Source organism: Macrobrachium nipponense, chromosome 35 (genome assembly GCF_015104395.2).
Source record: "Macrobrachium nipponense isolate FS-2020 chromosome 35, ASM1510439v2, whole genome shotgun sequence".
In the NCBI taxonomy this organism is placed as follows: Eukaryota; Metazoa; Arthropoda; class Malacostraca; order Decapoda; family Palaemonidae; genus Macrobrachium; species Macrobrachium nipponense.
In genome coordinates this window covers 26,283,826-26,298,271 of record NC_061096.1, presented here as the reverse complement: position 1 = coordinate 26,298,271, position 14,446 = coordinate 26,283,826, and the positions used below count along the sequence as shown (strand labels likewise).

General features: G+C 40.0%; 1 protein-coding gene across 7 annotated transcripts in view; it reads right to left on the bottom strand.

Annotated features, from left to right (window-relative positions):
- The window catches only part of LOC135208498 (uncharacterized), a 136,424-nt gene that overhangs the window by 66,839 nt on the left and 55,139 nt on the right, over positions 1-14,446 (bottom strand). For all 7 annotated transcript variants that reach the window (XM_064240742.1, XM_064240743.1, XM_064240744.1 and 4 more), the window contains 6 exons: positions 9,189-9,316; positions 8,679-8,790; positions 7,673-7,845; positions 6,397-6,677; positions 3,669-4,134; positions 3,127-3,426 (listed from right to left, as the gene is read on the bottom strand). In XM_064240742.1, coding sequence (XP_064096812.1) covers positions 3,127-3,426; positions 3,669-4,134; positions 6,397-6,677; positions 7,673-7,845; positions 8,679-8,790; positions 9,189-9,316 — 1,460 coding nt within the window. The remainder of the gene's footprint in view (positions 1-3,126; positions 3,427-3,668; positions 4,135-6,396; positions 6,678-7,672; positions 7,846-8,678; positions 8,791-9,188; positions 9,317-14,446) is intronic.

The following is a 14,446-nucleotide window of genomic DNA, read 5'->3' as shown; positions in this document are numbered from 1 at the left end:
CGTCGGTCGAGGGGACCTGGGGGACCTCTTCCCAGCCTCAACCCGTGGCCGGTCAGAGACCGTCACGTCCACCCGAGGTACCGGCTGGTCGCTGCGAGAGCGGCCGCTGGCCTGGCGAGAGTCACCTGAGGCGGCTCTCGACAGTCTTCTGCTCCGTGCCTCGGGTCATGACGCTGAGCGAACTCAGGCGTCTTAACTTTGGCTGCACGGTCCACCCGAAGGAGATCGTACACTCGGGAATCTTCTCGCGGACGAGAAACCGAGCCTCGGTACCTGGCTTAGCAAGGCAGAGCTGCCAAGACCAGGCGAGTGGGTGTACCAGCGGTAGCCAGCACACCCTTGGTCCCCCCGTCTTCTTCTTCTTCTCAGAAGGGGAGACGGGGGCCCCGTTCCCGAAGAAGGAAACAGGAGGACCAGTCAGAAGAACCCCCCCGTCACACCGGCCAATGTGACGAGCCCTTCGAGTTCCCGAAGGAGGGTCTTCTTAGGGGGAATAACAAAACCCAAGGTTCCCGGTTACCAGCTGGTCGCTGCGAGAGCGGCCGCTGGCCTGGCGAGAGTCACCTGAGTCGGTTCTCGCCAGCCTTCTGCTCCGTGCCGTGTCTTGGCGCCGAGCGAAACTCTGGCGCCGAAACTTTGGCTGCACGGTCTCCCGAGGGAGAGCGTACACTCGGGATCTCCCGCGACGAGAGACCGAGCCGGAACCTGGCGTAGCGGCATCGCCGCTAGCACCAGCGAGGAAGTACCAGAGCTAACCGATACTCCTCTGGTCCCCGTCTATCTCTTCCTTACGGAAGGGGAGACGGGCCCCGCTCCCGCCCCGAAGGAGCAGGGGAGGACAGCAGAAGGACCCCCCCCCCCGTCCCACCGAGGTGGGACGGGCCCTTGAAGTTTCCCGAAGGAGACTTCTTAGGGGGGGGAGGCAGCCTTCTTCGTTCTTCGGCTTATGGGCCTTAGAAGTCGAAGGGGAAAGAGGCAGCAACAGACGAAGATGACACCTTCCTCTTCTTCGTCAGCTCACGCAGGACAGTCGTCAGGTCCTCCATCCAGGCCGGAGTCGGGCCTATTGCCGAAGCAACACGGCCCGACTGCACCTGTCCGGAAGGACCTGGGACTGGGGAAGACACACCATGGGCAGGACCAGCATCATAGGGGACAGGCGCAGGCGGTAAACACAGAAGGGACAGCCAAGCCAGTAGCGGGAACCACATCAGCGACAGGTACGGCAGGCCCAGCCATCGCCTCGTAGAATCATCGGCAGCCAGCGTGGTACTGGCGGCCGATCCAGGGGCGAGCTGCTGGAACAGCGGAAGTCTGGGGCAGGCAACACGAAGAAAACACAGGCGGCGGCGGCATACCCCTCCTCGGTACGGCGCGACGGCCCTAGAAGCGGCAGACGGCGTCACCGACACAGCATGGGGAGTGTAGACCAGCGGGGGGAAGCAGCATAAGCGGCCGTGAAGGTTTGTAGTGGAGACCACTCCAAGGTCACCGCCCCAGACCTCGCTAGACTCTGCAGCAGATCGTGGATGCTAGGCACGCCCTGCAGCCGCAGTGGTCCATACTTGTCCAAGGTCGTCTCCCACGGCTGTAGCACCTGCGGTAGCACAGACAGATTGAGTAAGAGGGGGGTTTCCTCACGCACGGGGGGGGAGACATGCCCCCACCCAACGGAAGGAAGGAGACCCCAAAAACAAAATACTGAGGAAGCTGAGGCGGGGGGGCAGGAAAGAAGACGAAGATCGGATACCAAGGGAGTCGCGGGAGAGCTTTCCGGACGACTTCCTGGCAGACCTTCGCTTTCCCCTACCAGCACAGCAGTGAAAAGTAATATGAAAATTGAAACAGAATACTGCACTTGCGATTCACTTCATAGAACTTAAAGAGGGAAAAATCAATTCCCGGTAAGAGCGGAAACTTGATCCATAATAATATGATGCTATCATAAATATATATGAAAATGAACAATACTGCACTTGCTATTTTCACTTTCACAGCAATAAATCGTAAGGATTAATTCCCGGGTAAGAGCGGAAATTGATCCAAAATTAAATTTGATGCAATTAATAAATGAAAATGAAAAGAAAAACTGCATTGCGAATCCACTTTCATTGCATTCTATTCATACACAATAAGAGGCTCTTGCCAGAGCGCAATCAAGCTCTCGGCAACGAACGCACAGGGCAAAAATATAATGAAAAAGAGTACTTACATCTTTCAATTACACACTTTCGCCCAAAATACATGACTCGCGCGAGTGCGCCCGCCCTCGGGCACCGAGACATAATTCCAAGGGTTCAATTCATGAAAAGAGCGGAAATCGCCGTCTCTACGGCGATAGCTCCATGTTGATTCATAATTAAGTAATGAAAATGAAAACAGTGTACTTACAGTTTCATTTTCAAGTCAAACCAAACCATTAGTAGAAAACACAATAAATAAAACAAAGCATACGACGATGAAGCGGGCAGAGAGCGATGACGAACACGTCCTTCACACCCGACGGCCGCCGAAAGCAAAAGTGGTTCTTCACCTCTCGGGGGCGCGCGCGCGCGCGCACGATCGGACAAGCAGTTAACTACCGTTCTCCCCTTGTTCGAAGCTTACGACCGTCCCAGCTGCCGCTAGTTACCTTCCTATGTAAAGGACCGAGGGTTTGTATACGTATCGGAACAAATGGTAATTAAAAATAAAACATATGCACAAATTGTTAGCAAAGTTTGTTATATACCTGATATCAAACTTAAATTATCACTTACACGAGAAATCATAACCCTTTTACGGTGATTTTTTCTTAAAATACTACATGGGCTGTCTCTTGAATTATTCTATATAACCTATACGGATAGTTTCACTTAAATTAGAAAGATAAGCTCACCATTTATACAGAAGTGTCCCTCACGTTAGCAAGATGTAGACAAAAAAGTTCTTTGCAGCAACCCTTCAACCCCCATCTGCAAAGCTTTCTGTCCCTTACTTATCATCTCTTTATAAATGTGGCTCAAAGAACTTTCCAATATAATTTACAATCAATAAATAACATTTGAGTTATTCAGCATCAGAGGTAATTAAATTAAAGACTTGAATGTACCTGTAATATATACACTTTTAACCGTTAATACTAACCTCTTGCATTTGTCTAGCAGTGACGTTCATGTGTTTCATTTGAGCGTAAGTATTTTCCAAGTAAGCCATGACTGGGGCAAGTGGAGTGAGAAATATGAAAGTGTAAACCGAAACACGCAGGAAACTTGGGAGGCGACGGAACTGAGGTAAAATGTCAGGCTGTGTGACATGGATATATAGGTTCCACATAGACAGCAAGGAGATGGGTAACAGGATGAAGAAAACTGTCAAAACAAAGTTTGTCTTGTCTGGAGAATCTGTGATGTCAGTAAATATATCCATGATCCCTGAAGAATATTCCTGAAAAAAAAAAAAAATTATTTATAACAAAATATGATTGGTACTGTATAAACAGACTGAAGAATTGGCATAAAATGAGAAACGTACAATCTAAAGTATTTACAAAAGAAAAATATTTGCACCCAATTAACAGAAAGATTAAACAAATGGGATAAAATTCATAACAGAATACTAATTAGTTATAAAATTAATTTGGAAATCTGATTAAATGATTTATAAAAACACATCTGTATACATCTTACCTCCTGCACCTCAAGCACACTTCTGTTCTTGTCTTCATATGTAGTGTTTCCAACTGTTGTGTTTCCAGTGGATTCCAAAGCATCTCTGTAGTACTCAACTGCCAAGAGGATATCTGTATAGACATCCAAATAGTAAAAGACGGAAGGGAGGAGAAAACAGGAGAGGAAAAACCAGAAATTCCAACAATGTCTTTGAGCTCTTGTTGATTCATACATAGCCTGTAGCTGCATGCGGGCTTTTGAGCTGGCTTCGGTGGTCCCTAGCTGCCCACGTAGACACATTTCAGCACTTGCTTTGTCACGGTGGAGAAATTTTTCGCACTCTAAAACCCGTACTACTGCATTGTCGTACTGACCAAGGTTGTTTCTTTCTGTGTAAAATTGTAGAAGTGTCTCTGAATTTGTTGCTTTAGGATGCAGTTTCTTCACTAAACTGTATTCCAAGAATCTCTGCACAATGTCGTACCTTTAAAAGAAAATGGAAACAATGATAATATACCTACTGTAAGAATGATTGTATCTTTTAGTGTAATTCTAAATTTTAAACTTATACATTTATGTGTGGTGTTCAGGATAAATTATCATACTTACAGACTTTGATACATATGGGTAATTACCAAGATGTTCTGGCTCATGACACTTTTAAGGTGAAAAGAATGAAGTTGTCAGAATATACATACACCAAACAAGATAAAAGCAAACCAAACTGAAAAGTGAATAAAAAGTGACTGGCTTTAAATAAAATGTTCTAAGTAATTATTCCACAAATGTTGTTCAAAAACAGACACTATTGGGTGCCCAGAGACCTACATGCATACTCAAAAAGGTGGAAAGAAGGACCATCTTCTGAGATGTGTCTGAAGATGACTGTTACCACAAAGAAGGGATATGATGAAACAAACCAGTTTTCCTATATAAATCCATCAATCATATAATAATTGTGACTAGGAAATGGAAAACTGAAAGTTAACCTATTACACTAGAGGCAAGAAAGAATCTACCGTATATTTCGGCGTATAAGTCGACCCTTTAGCTCCAAAAAATCATGCCAAAATTAGGGGGTCGACTTATCTAACGGTAACAAAAAATGAATCTTTATTATTTTGGCATATCGGTACAAGAATCCAGGCTTTACAGTTGGCTAATAACAATGACAGCCTTGTTGAGGTAACTATGTATGTAAATACCAGTATTAAAAACATTTCACACTATAATACGACAATAATAATACAGTAGAACATCCATTACCTTAAATAAAATGAAACAAATCAAAGTAACTTAGAGAAACCCCAATCGCACAGCAAGTGTAAACATTGCGTAGCTATTTGTAGTACAGTAATTGAGAAGGATGTGTTCACTCTTGACAGTTTTGTATTTACCGGGGTATTGTTCAAAAACATTTATGGTATGAAATCTTTATTTATCACTTTAAATAAATAAAAAAAATTGTATTTAATAGTAAATATGTATTTAAAATCCTTCAAAATTACTTGAGTCATCGCCACTTGAATTAAACAATTCATCAGACAAATTATCATTCACGGTTTCATCATAAGGATCCCAGTTTGAATCTGGTGAATCAACTGCAGGTTCGTTTTCCCTCAAATGAGCCTGTTTATGCCATAGAAGAACCAATGGTCAAGGAATATTCCAACATAATAATAAAATACCGGCACGTCGTTTTAACAACCGAATCAAAACATTAACTTGAGTGGCAGTTTTTACATACATATATACGTAGGCTGTTATGCAGCGTTAGTTAGCGCTTTGTTTGTTTACATTACACTCGAGTAACGTATCTTTCGTTTCGTCATTTCTAATCATATTTGCCGATATTCATCTTTTATATATTACACAGATTTGTTAATATACCGAGTATATTACCTGTATTTCTTATGGTAAGTAGAGCAAAATATGTACCGTAATAACATTCAGGTTATTTTATATGATACATTTTACCCTGCTGCTTATTTTCAGCGTACGGTTGGCCTCACATTTTATAGGTCGACTAATATACCCGATATTAGTTAAAATCATAAAAATTTACTCAGAATTGGGGGGTCGACTTATCTTCCAGTCGACTTATACGCCGAAATATACGGTACTTAATGTCAAAAATTTAAAGTGAAAAATCATTACTGAAAACTAGTACAGAAGAAATCCAATGAATATGATAATTAAAAATAGGCCTAGAATGGTTAGTTAAACAATCGCAGAAAGCAAAGGAAACATTGGAAAACAGTGCTCACAGTAACACTTGGTGACAAGTAATGTCACTAGCCCAGAACCACTAATAAAAATAATTATAAATTCATTACTCTCTACAAATCCAAATGAAATGGCAGACTACAGATCATGCAAAATATCTGCTAGTCCTGGAGGAGTAACTCAATATACATCTGCCCACAACAGAGTTGTGCGGAAGAGTGAGCCTGGGAGGATGACAGAAAATGGTGTGGGTTTGCGCATTATATTCTTCGACTTTCAGGTTTTAACAAGATGGGGCAAAAAAACTGATAAAAGGGTTTGTAATATAAAAATTCAGCTTTATTATCGGGCCACTAATAGTTCCCATAGATTTCTGGTGCTTTCATATACTAGTTGATGGTTTCCAAAATTGGTGTGCTTTTAATGTATAACATTAAAAACTATCTTTAATAAACTTCTGTCTCGTATTAAATGAAGTAACAAATCAGAAAGCACTTTTTCCCAACATAAAAATATTTACCTGCTAGCATTTATCGCATAATATATTGGTGTATAGCCAATGTTGTCACACCGATTAAAATCAATGTCTCGTTCTTCAAGTTCTGAGGTAGTTAGTAGCATGTCAATGACAGTGACATTGCCATTCTTAGCAGCCATGTGAAGAGCAGAACCACCTCGATTGTCCACAATGCTGAGACGCGTTCCAGCATTGATTAGCTGCTGTACACAAGCAAGCTGATTGCTTCGGATTGCAACAAAGAGGGGAGGTTCTCCTTGATTATTAATCACATCTGTTGACATCTGAGGAAATATAAAATAAGTCAGTTTCTCAGTTTCCCTCACCATACAAGGATTTATTTAGTAAATACTTTTCAAATGTAAAGTACTAAACAGAAAGAAAATCTATGGATAAATAAAAATCACAAACTATAAATTGTCTTTGTTACAGAATTTTAAACACTGCTTTAAACAATATCAATGTACTATAGTACAGTAGTAATGCTTGTGGCTTACACAAATTTTCAACGTACATACAAAACAAAGAATAGATTGCTGCTAAAATGTTAAAAATTATAAATTATGAGATCTTCAGGATTACTAAACTCTTTAAATATTGAAAAGGTTATGCTTATATATAGTATGTGCTTCTCAGTTTTTCTCTTTTCAATGTATTTCTCTTTTCACAATTTTTAAGTTAGCATTTCACCACAATAAAATACAGATACTTATGAATTTTTGTAAAATTCACAAGTCATCTCTGCTTTCCATATCCTTTATGATGTCCAACTCAAGACAACTTATATATAAGATGGATATAACATGGTTCTCAGTACTTAACCCCTTCATAAGATGGGGAGACACTGTAAAAGTAATGTAAACTGTGAGTATTATGTTGAGCATGCACGGCCACTTTCTGCATAAAAATTCAGAAACACATTCCACTTTGAAATTGCATATTTCATAGTTATCCATTCTGTTTTAGGCTAAAAATTCTCAAAATATATGATAACTGTGCTGTATAAGCAATGTATGTGTAAAATGCATACACAATGATATATGAACAAAGTATAGTAATATGTATCATGTACACATATTCATTACAGACTAAAAATAAGTTTCTGCCAAAAGCATGTTGTTTCAGCAATTCAAAATTACAGTCCACTGAGATCAATTTTCCTTAGTAATTTGGTTCTAGCTGCGTTCTACTTAGTGCAGCGTTATCGCAAACAAAATCTCTGCTTCACAGTCACGTCTCTGGATAATTTTGAAGGGAAGATTCATTTTCTTCTACTTACTTTGAGTGAAAGTAATCGGTGCATCATGTTAGGGTAACCATTTTGAGCTGCCAAGTGAAGAAGAGTAAAACCATCGTCACGTGATGCGTTTAAAGAGCACACTGCAGTTTCCTCTATTACCCGTACTATAGACAAGCCGACTTCCTCACATGATATGCAACGCCAGTCCTTGTCTGGAAGAATATAGTAAAAGCACTCAGGCACACACTTAATTAATGCAGTGTTCAAGAATGCAGTTTTAAAAAAGTTAAACCATTTATTTTACAAACAAACATTCTTCAAGTATTATCACTGTTGGACAATAAAACTGAGTCAATGCTTATTTTTTCTTCCTAAAGTATCAAAACTTTGTATGTTCTAGAGGATGAAGATTACAATCTTCATTAAAATTAAGCATACTTGGTTAAAATAGAACATAAACCAAAGTATTTTCATATTTTGAAGATTAAAATTTTTTTTCTTATTTGTAATACTGTGAGGACTTTAATCTTTACATTCTTATTTTGTTCTGTTGAGAATGTCACATTTGTTCCATGTTTTAACAAAGTTTAACTGCAATAAATGTTGCTCTGTATTTATTACATTATTTTCTACTGCAGTTTACACTTGTATCTTTATCTAATAAATAAATAAATATGCTTATATCAAATATGACCAAATCCTGAAATTTGCCCCAACTGTAGCCATGTCCATTTGCACATGCCGAGATGCTTGGGGATGATACTAAATATTCATAGTTAGTAGACTGAATGGGTTATACATACTATGAATGCATACTGTATTATAATATATAACTAAATTCCCATTAGTATATTCTAGTGTAAATGAGAATAGAAGTATTTAAAAAAATGTAATCTAACTACAAATGCCTGGACTTACAACTAAGATATAACTGATCCATTATCAAAAATAAATTACAATTTCTCCAACAGTAACAATATATATAAATGTTCATCACAAACATATAAATATCTTTTTCCAATTTTAAGTGAAACCCACAGCCTACCTTCCGAGGAAAGAGCAACCTTTTCTTGTAGGAGGGTGTTCACAATGCTTGTATGACCAGCCCACATAGCCAGCCCTAGAGGTGTGCGGCCTAGACGATCCCCTGCGTCAACCTAGAAGGAAGGTGCCTACATGTTGCAGCTTTAATGCCCAGTACTAATAATTGTCACCTAGTCCCTCATATCCCAAATGTTATCAACAATAATAATCACTAATAAATACATATGGCTGAAATTTGTATTTCATGAACATGTCTAATACTATAAGGCAACTGTCATAATTGTCACATAGCTGGCGAATAGAAAGATCTCCTGGAAATATAATGAAGATAATCATGAGACCGACTGAATTCAGAACAGACCTGCCACCTTGATACAATTTTCATCTCTTATGCAAGAACATATTCTTTGGGCACAACCAAAACCCAGAAATATGACTCTGGTATCATTAAAAATGATAACATATAAAGATCACAGTAACAATACAGTGTGCACACCAGTATCGCACTCACAGTGAGTCCTCTTGCCAAGAGATCGGCAACAAGATCGTCATAACCTTTCGAAGCTGCCCAGTGCAATAAAGTAGATCCTACATGGAACTTGAGGATGGGCTCCACTCTTTCATAACCACGTTCAGTACCTGCAAAGAAAATGGTTTCAATTTATTAGGGATGTAGTTGACATTACATTCTTATTTCCAATGTAAAATATGAAAATATAATGTTTAACTAAATTGGCTTGAAATACTAGAATACGTAAAAGAATAAACTTATTTTGCTGTAACATAAAAATAGAAATTTCTTCCTAATTGTACAGATACAAACTTGAATTCCATTCACGCAGAGAGCAGAAACTTCTTGAGTTTATACACTTCTTCCAAATGATTATGGTTCTAAGATATGGAGACAAGAGTTTAAACTAAAAACAGATAACTCTTATTCTCATATAGAATGATATCATGCAATGTATGCAAATGAGCACCAGTGTAAGGACACCACACATTTCCCGAGTGATAATATTGTACTACATTATATTGCAGAGTGCAAAGTTCCATAAGTGTAGTTTACTGGCTTCACAATTTTGAAAATTAAAGGTATTTATTGCAACATTCAATGTGAACTTATGTACTGGCATGCTTTACAGTATTACTCAATGTGCATACATAGCAAAGTACTACAGAATCACTTGAAAAGGTTATTTTTTGTATATTAATATATAACAAGCATGTTAAATTCTCTAACCTAATATTGTAACTGTATATAATTACAACCAATTTCTTGATATCAACTGAGGATAGAACTCTTTATATGCATGCTTTTGGAATACTTTAACATATAATATACATTACAGTGAGTATAGCAAAATATACAGTACTTTTCCAAACTGAAGTATTAGCCAACACACTAAGGTCTTTGACATGCATGCCTAAGCAAGATCTATGAAGATCAGTACCTCAACTCTGTGATTTCAGGAGGATCTCTGTTTTTTCAAGATGGGTCTGAGGAATAACGATTGATCAAGAGTTTATAGAAGCCTAGTTGTGGAAATTGAAAGTAAATACGGTGTAAGAATAGAAATAAAATAAAATATATATTAAATCAAAATACAAACATAATGGAAATACCTTCGTTGGTGTAGGCAGGGGCTAAAGATATAAACCAGTAACAAAGAAAAAAAAGAAAAAAGAATGCCACATAAATATGGCTATAACTTAGGCAATAAATCCTCATACAGTATAGCAACATTTTTCATCTTTCTCAATATCACCACAATAAAGTCAGATCTACTCTACTCCTAAGTTTAAGCAGGTCCTTTTATCAACACTGGCTATCTTACCAGACATGTACGGGCATTTGTGGATTTTTATTCTCCATTATTTATTTGTATGTTTGTTTGTATGGTGTTTTTACGTTGCATGGAACCAGTAGTTATTCATTGTAGCCAAATACTCTAAGTACACAGCTTTCAAATGACATGGTTTATAAATCCCTTTGGCATTACATACATTTCTCTGTTGTCTTCAACTGAATAACTAAACTTCATTTATAATTTGATTAATCCTGGTTTATTAATACTAGCTACGTTCTCTAATATGTACTACTAGCTACAAGAGAAACCTTTACCTGAAACTTTTCTTTTTCCCATACATGATTGACCTTTCTCTGATTATACAGTTGACCTTATTTCTTGTTAACTAATTATTTGGTCTCTTGACTATCAATCTGAGATAAAGCTGAGGTAAGCAGATTCATTATACTGTGCCTATTTTTAATATTTAAAACAAATGTCACCCCTATGCAATATATCAGTATACATGTTGCAGTACGGATTTGCCTAACAAAAAACAGTAATCATAAGATGTCTTATTCTGTGAAGAAATGTCCTAGTTCCAGCAACTTGTTTTAGCTGAACAGGATGCCCCCACTGTCCTAGGTGATACCCTCATCCTCAGTCTTGGTATCTACCCTTATTTTATTGTGACTTTCAGAAGCAGAAGTGTTGGGAAGAGATAGGAGCTGAAACGTGGGTGATGGCAGAGCTAAGAAAGGCTCTTGGCCCCCTTATTTAGAGATGTCACTACCTCTCAACCAGCTGCTAGTCACAACAGCAATGTAGGACTGCAGCTCTGAAAAGGTCCAAGCCCTTGTGATGAGGGTGGTCCCAGGAATACAGGCAGTCTCCAGTTATCGGCGGACTCAGTGATCGGCAATCAAAAAAATCGGCGCTTTATGGCGCCATCATGGGCCAAGTTCCGGTTATCAGTGCCATAAGGAACAGAGCCTTATGGGGCACCATAACATACCTGACAGAGGTGTCATAATGGTGTTTATGGCACCAATAACTGGTTATTAGCTCCTGTGGTGGGAGCATTCTGTTCAGTAAAAGTATGGTGCAACAGGTTAACACATCTTATGATTGTTTTGTATGAAAAATTTGTTTGTTCATATACGAAGCAAACCTGAGGTCTTAACATTAGGATAATACTAGCGCCAAGCTGGAAACAGGTAGAATTAAAACAAAACTTGTGAGATCCAGGAACTATTGGCATCTATACCAGGTCACAGGGTATTGAAGTTCCCAGAATGCTCTTGGCGTCCCGTGACCTATCAGTTACTTTCCTACCGCCTTTAAGATAGGACATGATTACTTTCTATCTGTTTTAAAGCCGGTTTAGCTTGCCCGTTTTTATTCATATTTTCCTTTTTTCTCTCTCTGGGTGATCTCAGTGTGGGTGTGATCTGCTAGGTGTGTGTACGTTGTGAGATGGAGAATTTTGCGTCACCAACGGAAATTTCTTCGGGTTCTCCCAAGAGATAAAGGAAATGCCCTGCAGCGAGTGGGTTTCCTTGTGCAAGATTTTTAACATTGGCATCTATAGATCCACATCCAACGTGTAATAGGTGCAGAGAAAACGTATGTACTATCACTAATCCTTGTTCAGTTTGTCGTGGTTGGTCGGTGGAACAATGGATGAAGTTTTATGGGAAGGGCCAGTACAAAAGAAAGGAGACGACGGCATCTTTGGATGACCAAGCGTCATCAACTTCTTTTGTATCGGCAATACATCAGACTGCTCCATATGTTTCGTCACCAGCTTTTGATGTTTCCCATACCCCTTCAGTTTTTTCTAGTGATTCGTTATTGGTAACTCCAGGAGGGGTTTTGGGTCATTTTATGCATAATTACGCTCCATTATTCCCAGCAGGGAGAGGGGGAGCATCACCATCTTTGTCCCAGGTGTCAGCCCCCAATGTGCAGAGAATGGAAGGAATGTGGTCAGCTTAGGCCTACCAAGCGTACCAACCCGGGCCCAACGATGAATGTTCCTCATCCCTCAGTCATGAAGAAATTACAAGCTCTAGAGGACAAAATAGATAAGAAAGACAAAAAGAAAAGACGTGAATTGTCTTCTTCTTTGTCTTCTTCCTCTAGTTTGGCGTCATCACAACATTCAATGATGTCACTGCATGTACCAGTAAAGCGTTGGAGGATACGGGACTTCGTGACTGATCCTCGGGCCAAGAGAAGCAGAGTAAATTCTTCTTCATCTTCGAGTCAGGACTGTCACATCCCTGTCAGTAACAAAGTGAAGAAGACTGGCTGGTAAACTTAACGCTAACGGACGAAGTCATTTACAGGTGTCCAAACGAGCGAAAGTATCGACAGTCGCTGGAATGGCAGCCGCTGCGGAGATGCCAGCAGTGAGGACAAAGCGTTTAACAGAGACTCCACTGCCATTGGTGAAATCAACAGTGAGTGGGCATCATTCAATGAAGAACGGAGAACGTTTACCAGTTTCTCCAGTAAGACCTTTTAAGATAAGAAGAAAGGATGAGAAAGCTCCCATTAAAAGGTCGAATAATAGAGTTGGTAACCTCTCCTGATACACTGATGGAAGGCGTTGTTCGCCTCGACGAGAGATCAAGGTCAACTTCCCCGACGGCCGTCAGAGATGATAGTCAAATGATCTTGAATAATATTAATAGAGATAAAGAGGGAATTAGCTTGGTTTCGGGAAAACCTTCATCTTGCAGGTATAGACGGAGTTCTCGCTCTAGACCTGCGAGTAGAGAAGAAGTTAGGTGGTCACATTTTCCTACTGACTATTCGAGATCGAGCCAACGTTGGCCATCAGAGATCAAAGATGTCACGGTCGTAGGGTCGGATGGTCATGACGCACCCGAAAGTTTGTCAGAGGATAGAAGTGAACTAGCTTCTCCTACGGCTGAACACAATACATTGGAACTGGAGGAAGGGGAAAACCATGAGTTTCTGGCTTCATCTGTGGAGGTGGTTGATGTGATTCGTCCATTCAATAACCTTTTGAGGAGCACGGAGGCACCTGCCAGTATACTTCCTCCGGGAATCGATATGGTATTGGGACTGAAAAAGGATACGAAGGTGTCGTATGAATTACCTTGCTCAAGTCATGCGGAGTCAGTTTTACAGCATGTCAATGCACGGATTGCTGGAAGGGATAATTCGTTAATATCAAATACATCATTTAAGTTTATTCCCCCGCCATCGATGAAACATAGGAAATATTATTTGACACCTATGGTTCCTTTGCTATCTAGACAAATTAACCCAGATGTGGTAAGGTTAAAGCCTGGATTAACCTTGGATTAAGTTAAGATGGAATGCCCATCGATGACTTGTCAAGAGGCTGCTACTTTGGAAACAACGGCTTCTTCTATCTTTCAGACTGCTTCTTGGTTAGACCTTTGGTCAACAGCAGTAGCAAAAATTGCATCCTGAGAAGCAACAAGAAAAGTAGTGGATGAGACAATGTTTTTCATATTGCTCCAATCAGGTTCCAAAGCAATTGCGTACTTGACGAATTTGAGTGCCAATGTATGGGCTAATATCCTGTTGATGAGGAGAAATGCAGCATTGGCTAGATTAAGCTGCACTACTGACTTGGATTCCCTGTTACCAATGCGGAATGGAGATATCCTAGAGTCGCAATTGCTGTTACCAAAGGGCATACTGGAAAATGCTATAGATAGCAGATGGATGGATACTAACGACAGATTAGTCCAGCAGGCAGTTAGGAAAACATCTGGAAGCCAGGCTAATTCTAATGAGGTAAGACATCAGCAAGTACCTCATAAGAAATCAGTGAGACAAAACATCTCTAATAGATCAACAAGACCCTCTTCCCCAAAGAAGTTAGCTCATCGGCCCTTTCACAATAGACCCAACAGAGGAAGGGGTATAAGTGGCAGGGCAAGAGGCTCAAGACGATAGAATGGTCGCCTCTCATCAC